Source organism: Mytilus trossulus, chromosome 6 (assembly GCF_036588685.1).
Source record: "Mytilus trossulus isolate FHL-02 chromosome 6, PNRI_Mtr1.1.1.hap1, whole genome shotgun sequence".
Classification (NCBI taxonomy): Eukaryota; Metazoa; Mollusca; class Bivalvia; order Mytilida; family Mytilidae; genus Mytilus; species Mytilus trossulus.
The window spans coordinates 42,615,729-42,625,235 of record NC_086378.1 but is presented as its reverse complement, the minus strand read 5'-3'; the positions used below and the strand labels follow the sequence as shown (position 1 = coordinate 42,625,235).

Genomic DNA, 9,507 nt, shown 5'->3' with positions numbered 1-9,507 from the left:
ATAACCATTTCTTAATATATCTAATATCAATAGATCATTAGAAACATTTTCCAAATCATAATATTTAAGTTATCTACTGTATATATAGCAAGTGGTTGAGAAAAGTGACCTCTTCGAAATTCTCTGTTCCCTTTTGGAAACCTCTCCCTCTCAATGAAGGGAATTGCCTACTAGTATAGTACACTAGTTGACCAACAGAGCATCTGCAGTTAAAAAACTGATATTGCCTTTCCCATAACAGCTGGGAGTAAATTAATTGCTAGACCTGGAACCTTTTCCAAGGAATCTATAATTTGCTTTAGAATCTTTGTATAAACACAAGTTTGCTTTTTGCAATCATAACTAGAAATGTGATAAAGCAACTATCACAACAGAATTACAAAAAAGTTTTATCATCTAAATATTTCTGAGCATCTCCTATGGGTTTAACCAGAAACCCATGGTCAAACAAACAAATAGAATTTTACAATAAAATCCTTGTATTATCAAGATCCAATGGCTCGATCATTCTTACAACAAGAAATAGCCAACTCAACAATAGGGGTAATGATCAACCCCTTAAGAAAATATCTCTGGGTTTCCTGCATCTTTGAAACCACAGAGTGGGCCTGTATAGGCAGTGCCATTTAGATTTTAATTTATCCTCGTCACACTATGATCGTCACAGTTCTCAGTGTGATAGTATTATTTCCTCTATGAACTTTATATTTTCCTGATTTTATCAAAATCATGATTAAACTGTTCAACAAACAGGATGAGATAATGGGCCTTAATGCAGGATCAAAAGACGTATCAAAATCAACTCCGGCTGGATTATCATCAGCCATGGAACAAACTCCAAAAAGAGGTACATACACCGTATCATTTCAGTAGATCAGATCACAAATTAGAACTAAATCTTCATAAAAGTAAGCCTCTAATGGCAAAATTCAAATAAAGCAGCAGGTTTCTCTACAAACTCTGCTAGAGTTGAAGGCAGTGAAACTGTCTCAAACCTCATGATTCATACAGGTTCTTTACCACATTAATAATAATGAGTAAATGTATCAATATACATGCCTATCTAAAATCTCAACAGCACTTTCGTGAGAAACATTCACAAATCAAATAGAATTTGAAGTTATATAAGTAGCACTAGATTTTAAAACTTACTTTTTACAGGTTCTGTTGCTTTGTCAATTATTTCCAATTGCCATGCCATTATGACCTATTATAAAACTACTAGGTTTTATAACTGTTAAGAAGAGGATTTATTCAAAATACCTCTTGATTTCCTATTAAATTTATCATCTTTAATTTCTAAAACATTCCAGAGGTGATGAAAATCATAACCATCCCCCTAGTAAGTGTAAACATCATTCTAAACATCTTGCAAAAACAATACATTTGCATAAACAAATTCAGCCATTGTAATACAAAATGTGTACCTGTGCAGGTAAAACACGTGTAAATTGTGAAGAGTACTCACGACCTTCAGGTGAATAGAAATACTTTTAAATATCTACCTGTTTATATCTCTACAGTTTAACAAACAGGAGTATGAATTAAGTAACACATGTACCGTACATCGTACTAATACAAAAACTTAATGAATATATAAAATTGTCATACATCGTAGACAATAAAATATTTAATTAATTTCCATGAACACTTGTCATACATCGTAGACTAGAAATTTTTTAATTCATTTCCATCAACACTTGTCATACATCGTAGACAATTGAGGAATTATTATTTGTAAATAACAAAATAACATTAGAACTTGTCGTACTTCGTAGACAAGTTAATGTAACTTTAATAACTTTCTCCCAAATTTAAGATAAAAATAAAATAACTAAAAAGAACGCACGTGAAGTGTTCACTTCACCCTCAAGAAAAATAATGACAAGTTATTATGGAACAGGTGCTTATATACTAGGGTCAAGGTCACTGGCCAGGTATAGTTTGTTTCTTTAAACAGAGATATTATATGTAAGCTTCACCCCTCAAAGAGAAGTTAAGCTAATTCATTACTTGAGACCGAAGGCGAAATATGAATAAGAATACACAGTATCATTTTTATATTTATCATAAACATTATAATTCATATAAATTTACCAAAAAATGTAATTATAAATATATGTACATTGACAAAAGACATGGGCAGTGCTAATAGTTAAATACTACAATGTTGACTATGTATTGCTCTGAGTCTCTATTGACAAAATACATCACTAGAATTAAGGTCATGATCATCTCTTATAATCTCATGAGTTTCCAAACTAACAACTTATATCAATCTTTTTGCACAAATCTTACAAAGCCATGTACTTAACACTGAATAAGAAGGAAAATTCCAGTGTATTATCACAGTATTGTTGTCTCTTTTTAACATTTGACATATCTACATCCCAACATTTGTTTGTATCCATTGTTTTGACTAGACTGAAGACTGGATTTAGGTGTGCCTTGCATAAGATGATTTCTAGATGTCAGACACTGACTGTAATGCATCATGATGGGGTAACCATGTATGTTACAATTTCTCCTTTTCCTTTCAAAAGTGTCATTCCTTTTAAATGGCAATTGAATCCTGCATCTATTAAAATTTCAGCATTCTTCTCTGTTACCTGTAGAAGTTAAATAACTCATGATTACCTTGAAATTTTAGACTATAAATATTTTTCAATGCAATTTTCAATATATTAAAACTTGTTGATCAACACCTTGATCTAGTTGGCGATATATATAATATGATAACTTTGATACACGTATGATAAAAATCTGGTAAATTGAACATATGAGATTGCTGCAATACAATTTCTATATAATTCATACTTCAATGAGGCATAACTCTTTAATACAAGACCAATACCATGTCTTAACCTTAGTTGCTGCATGCAATTGATTTTTAAAAAGTCATATGAAACCTCAAATTAAAAAAAAAATTGCATAAGTTTTTATAATTAAATGGATAGTTTTCATTATAAAACTTATGTACCTATACTTTTTTCTGAAGAAAATTCTTTAATTTGTCCACATTTAGAAGTAGTTTACTTTTTTTTAATTGCTTGCTCCAGGAAGCAATTCGCCGACATACTTTTCCGTATGCATAGTGACCTAAGCATGACCCTCCACGTAAAAATCCGGTGATAGCAATTATCTGATTGTACATGTTAAACACATGCTCAATATCCATGCTTTTTGTTGATTGTTTACTACTATAAGGTGACAATAGGTAAACTTCGTCTTCATAATTCAGCATTTAATGAGCTGCCATATTTGTTAAATTATAACAGACAGAGAGAAAAAAAATGACGATTACAATTATACAATATATTTGGATAAAAAATTATAAAATCGTGCACAGAAGACTAAGTTTATGATATATACAAGCATGTATACTGAATAATAATAATTCTCTACCATAAAAGCCAAGTAAATAAACTTTGAAGAAAAATTTCCATGTACAATGAGTGATAAAAAATTTCAAATTATTGGTTAACAGGAAGTGGCTACACAAGATGAACAAAATTAGCTGGATACCAAATACTACATTATTCTTTTTCAAAGAGAGCCAAGAAAAATTTCAGTGTACAATGAATGTTGTAAAATTTTCAAATACAATGTATCTGTAAACAGGTATAGTTGCTGCACAGCAGATGTAAAACATTCTTATTCTCTATGACTCAACATTATCAAGCTGCAGACAAAATATAAAATCATTCCCTTCCATAGGACCCAAGAAAACATTGATGAAAGTTTTCTTTCTGACAGACTGACAGAGTCAAGTGGTAACAAGACCTGCATTTCTTCCATGCCACAGATGGATGTTCTTGTCCAAGTTATTGTTGATATATTTGATAAATCTGGTAAGAATTGTATGCTTGAAAGCAATAGCATGGTCAGACCCTGATACTTATAATGTCCCCTTCAACACGTTGCAAAGGGAAGGATGAAATTAGGGAATAACCTTGGACCAAAATAATAATTTCATATTTTGAAAGTAGCTAATTGCTGGGGAAAATATATTTGTGTGGCTCTTTACATTCTACTTAATTAAGCCAAAAAGTTTCGAAAATGGAATTTTTTTTTAGAAAAAGATCTGGCATTTCTTCAGTACAATGTAGTATGTCGCGTGAATGACCGCATTGTGCAAATGTAGCATAAAAACCTAGCCGAAAATAATATTTCTTAAAATCTTTAGATGATAACATTTTTTATTTTATCATTTAACACTATACATGTAAGTTTTCATTTTTGTTAAATACAGGATCAGATTATCCAAACAAAGTATTTGTTTACCTGTATCTTATCTTCTTCACTTGTGGAATCCAGCCTGCTTGCTACATTAACAGCATCTCCCCATATGTCATACAATGGCCTTTTAGCACCAATAACACCTGCTGTTACAGGACCAGTGTTGATACCTTAAAAAGAGGAATAACTCTTTTTATTGAATATAACTCCAATGAAAAATAAACTTTGAGACCTACTGCAAATATTGTTTATGTACATGTAAATAAAATTCTAGAGTCCTACATTCTCTTAATATTTACACAAGGTCATGCTTACAGACTGTTTTTGATGTCTTATATTTACATCATTTTGAGGTAAGAAGTTGAATTTGAAATATAAATTAGCTTTCAGTTAATATGTACTCTTAATCTTATGTTGTTGTGTTTTGTTAAGACGTTTTTTGTGCTTAATACAAATCTGAAAGTCTAGGCCCTAACTAACAGATTTTTACATTTTTTTTAAGGTAATGTTACACCACTCATTTCTTAATTATTTTTCATTTCTTTACAAATTTACATATTTGAACTTTTCTATTATATGTCAATACCTATTTAGCATATTTCTCAATGAAATAGAACTTGATCATTTGGAAATAAATGAAAAAGACACACTTTTGGTATAAAGACTACAAAGAGAGGATCCTCCAAAAAGACAGTTCTTGTAACTAATCACTAAACACAATGATAGATGTAACTTTTCATACATGTATGTTACTTAATGTCTGTTTATCTTTGTTTTACTCATTTTCAATTTTTTTAGTCTGGATGATTAAGAACTTGACATATTGACCTATCTATTATTGAATACATTATTTTGGCCTCCACATGTCCTTTGGTCTTAAGTGTTGGATTGCTGTCTAAGTCACATATACTATATATATGTTACAGTAAATAGGTGAAATTAGGAATTACACGTAATTACTAAACGTTTCAGTAAATACCTGTAATTACTAGCCCATTTAGTGATTACATGTATTTACTAGTCGTTTCAGTGATTACTGGTAATTACTGATTTATTTTGTCATTTTTACAGCTATTTACTAACTTGATGTTTTTGTTTTAAAATTAAAAACATAATTCAAGATACCAAATAACAAAGTAAAGGGATAGGGATTTTAAGGGAGCTTACTTAAGGATGTAGGAATATAAGGCACATCAAAAGTGCATACTCTTTAGTGTTTGTGAATTCAAACTGGAAACTCATGGTTGTTTTATAGGTTTTGAAACTCTGTAAATATATGTATGCAAGACAATGATATCTATCTCCAATTGATTTTCATAATTTGGTTAAACTAAAATCTCCATCATTCACTGTGGTTTAAAACTTTAAAACAACTTTCTCCAAATATCCTGGATTTCTACCAAACATGGACAGAAGCAAAATTTTCATGATCATATGTTAATATCCAAAAGTAAAGTTTTTAAAAAGAATCCTTTTTTTTCGTATATTACTTATAAATGGACTAGAGTTTGTTCCCAGTTAACATTTCATACACTATGCAGTTAAAGTTTTTAAAACATTAGGTTTTATAAACCATCCTGGATTTTTAGCCAATTTTGACAGAAGCTTCTTACAGTATTAGTCAAAAGTTAGTATCTAGAGGAAAATTTTAATATGTTTTCCTCATTTTTGTTGAGCTTGCGATTAACAGCAAAAGTAGGCTATTTGTTCTGCAAAACCCTCACAACTTTAATAGCTTAATACATCGATAACCCATCTCCAGCTAGAGGTTGAATTGAAGGTCACATGAACACGTATTCAATGAGGTCCAAGTATTCACTCGCAAGTGCTCAACTCATCAACCTTGTTTCTCAGCTATTTTAAATAACCAGATTGGCTGCTAACAGTTAATTATGATTTCACTGTATCATTTTTATTAATGGTTTAACAACAACAAAAAATATATATATTTTTTTTTATATCTCGAAGCTAATGCACACAACAGTTCATTCCAGTTCTTAACCTACATAACGTTACCTTATCTATATAAGGTAGTAAGTCTAAATATTCTTAAAATTCAAAGTTTTCTTTAAAAAAATTAAAACATAATGCTTTAGGAGAATTTTCCATTTCTGATTTCCATGTCTTCTGAAATTGATAAAAAAATAATCTGTATAATGCTCAATTTGAACCATTTTGGATTAAAACTAAAGTTATACTCGGATTTAACCAAATATTTGAAAGTCCATATTTATTCAAGATATTTTTTATAGAAATCAACCATTCAAATTTTACTGTACTGTACTTACTGATCTTTTAGCTAGTATTACCATAACTTTGATCACCTGACCATAATTCAACATTGTTTTAGCAGTCAGTAAATAGGTGTAAAAATTCATTTTAAAATTAGTAATTACTGGTAATAACTGGGCCGTTTCAGGAATTACTTGTATTTACTAAGTGCATCGGGGATTACCTGTAATTCCTAAATTTTAGTAATTACATGTAATTCCTAATTTCACCTATTTACTGTAACATATATATATCTTCTGTTAATACTATTGTAATAAATTGTTTTATTTTACAATATGTGTTCTTTACCTGCTCTTAATTTAAACTGATATGTGTTTGATGTAATAGTCTCAAGCTCTGACATCATTTTCAATGCAAACTGCGTCATGGTAACAACATTTGACCTGTGTGATGATTCTGCATTAGAACCGAGATCTGGCTTTAATCCTGTCACAGCCATGTATGTACTTCCAATCACTTTGATTTTTTCTACTTTAGAAAACTCTGGCAAAAGTAACATCTGAAATCAAATGTTTTTTTTCTTATTATAAAAAGACTTATTTTATACATTCAGACAATGTTCAAATGATGATGAAAATTATCTATATATATATCATATGAAGGAAAATTGTACAGTCCATTATACATTAATTTCAATATATCAATGTCATACAAATAGAAATGTAAATAAAAAAAAAATTGTGTGTGTGTATTAAACTAGTTAATGTGCTGGGAACAATTTTGAACACTTGCCCACAAGGTACCAGTAACAGGACAATATGTTAACAAACAAGTTAAATCTTTTTATTTTAAATTTTGGTTCGACATGAGATCAGCCAATGAGTCGACTACACATGCATATTCAATGCAAGCAAGTTTTAAACATAGACCATAAAGTGAGAAATGTTGAGACCTCATTAGAATCTGTAATTTTGATAAACAGACAACTTTACATTGAATGATTGATCTTTACTGAGATTAGATGTATTTAAAGAATACCTGATCAAACTTTGCAATAATATTATTGAGTAGTTCTATACACTGTCTAGCTGCACTTTCTTGGTAGAACTCCTTAAAATTTGGTATGGAGGCAAACATAATACAGACATTTTCATGGCTTTCACTGTATAATTCCTGAAATAAAATATAATAGTTCATTAATTGGGTCCTTGAAAAATGTTGTGTCCATTCCATATTTCTAAACTATAACTTTTCAATTTTTAGTTTTATCAACTTTTCATAGAATTTTTTTACTAAATTTGACAGGAAGAAACCAACATATTCTTTTTTACTCACAGACCCACCCTGTAAAGTTAAGTTTTCAGTTGAAAACAGTCACAGTGCAGTGTCAAAATTTTAGTAATTCCACGGTTCAAATACAGATGCATGTTTTCTTCCAATGTCTTTTGAACATCTGAATGATATTTATTAATATTTGATAAAGAAAGATCATTTTTATTTTTGAATTCAATGGACCATAAAAGTGGCATTATTATACTTTCTTCTAGTAAAGCCATGTTTTTTGGGGAATCACAGCATGGTTATTCCAAAATATTTAATTTTGTCTAAAACAAGGACTTCATGTATCAGATTCTGTATTGTATCAGTCTTCAATATCATTGTGTGTTCTTTGTTGCTGGATGATAAGCTATACTTTCTAAAAAAAATTTCTTAAAAATCCTTTTGACCAAAGAAGACAGGAGGGCCTTTGAAGGTGTTAAATAACATTACCTGATCCTTAGCTTGATCAGTTAGAAAATATTCAGCTACATGTGATGGTAGAATATTCTCCAATAACTTCATATTAAGTGAGGCAGAATTCTCTGATAACCTAGCCTCTGTTCTACACTGGTCTTTCAATAGAAAGTTAAGTCTGTTCATAAACTCTACCTACAACAAAACACAACATTAATAAAAAAAAAAAACACGAAATATAATATAATGTAGCTGTTGACAAGTTTTCTGTTTGAAAAAGCTTAAACTTAAAGGCCATCTCAAATTGCAGTGAGGTGCCAGTTTTCTTTTTGCCTTGTGTTGAAGGCCTCACTTTGAGATGAAGCCCTAAAAGTGCTGTTTATTTGTTCATTTTCTTTTGGTTTATTTTTTGCTGTGCATGCACTAATTTTGTTTAATGGACAGATACCTGATTCATATCCTTTGTTTTTCTATTGTACCCAGTATATCTTGACAGAAGATTTAATTTACTTGATTTGTTAATCAATTTAAATTTTGGTTTTGCTTGAATTTCGGAGATCATTCTTTTAACTATAAATTATCACAAATGGCATGGATTCTGTATGATTGTGCCTCTTCTAAGTAATAGTAGCTGTAATTCAGTGGTTGTGATTTGTTTTTGTTTATCAATAAAATTTTTTCGTTTATTTTTTTGCCCCACCTACGATATGTTTTCTGGGCCTGTCTGTTCGTGCTTCTGTTCGTTCCTCCGTTCGTTTGTCCCACTTCAGGTTAAAGTTTTTGGTCAAGGTAGTTTTTGATGAAGTTGAAGTCCAATCAACTTGAAACTTAGTACACATGTTCCCTATGAAATGATCTTTCTAATGTTTTTACCCCAATTTCACAGTCAACTGAACATAGAAAATGATAGTGCAAGTGGGCCTTTGTGTACTTGGGACACATTCTTGTTTTATATATATAAGGCAGTTAGTTTTTTTGTTTAAATTCTTTAAAACATTTGTCATTTGGTTTCTTTTGGAGATTTTTCTCATTGGCATCTTCTTATTTTTAGCTCACCTGGCCCAAATGGCCAATTGAGCTTTTCGCATCACTTGGGGTCTATCGTCGGTAACTTTTACAAAAATCTTCTCCTCTGAAAGTACTGGGCCAAATTTAACCAAACTTGGCCACAATCATCACTGAGTATCTAGTTTTAAAAATATGTCCGGTGACCCAGCCAAACAACCAAGACAGCTGCCATGGCTTAAAATAGAACATAGGGGTAAAATGTAGATTTTGGTTTATATCTCTGAAACCAAAACA

General features: G+C 30.6%; 1 protein-coding gene across 6 annotated transcripts in view; it reads right to left on the bottom strand.

The window, feature by feature from the left end:
* Positions 1 to 2,043: 2,043 nt before the first annotated feature.
* LOC134721369 (adenylate cyclase type 2-like) overlaps positions 2,044 to 9,507 on the bottom strand; it is an 81,818-nt gene continuing 74,354 nt past the window's right edge. For all 6 annotated transcript variants that reach the window (XM_063584325.1, XM_063584328.1, XM_063584327.1 and 3 more), the window contains 5 exons: positions 8,242 to 8,400; positions 7,510 to 7,644; positions 6,820 to 7,030; positions 4,285 to 4,409; positions 2,044 to 2,609 (listed from right to left, as the gene is read on the bottom strand). In XM_063584325.1, the coding sequence (XP_063440395.1) occupies positions 2,493 to 2,609; positions 4,285 to 4,409; positions 6,820 to 7,030; positions 7,510 to 7,644; positions 8,242 to 8,400 (747 nt within the window). In that variant the 3' untranslated portion in view covers positions 2,044 to 2,492. The remainder of the gene's footprint in view (positions 2,610 to 4,284; positions 4,410 to 6,819; positions 7,031 to 7,509; positions 7,645 to 8,241; positions 8,401 to 9,507) is intronic.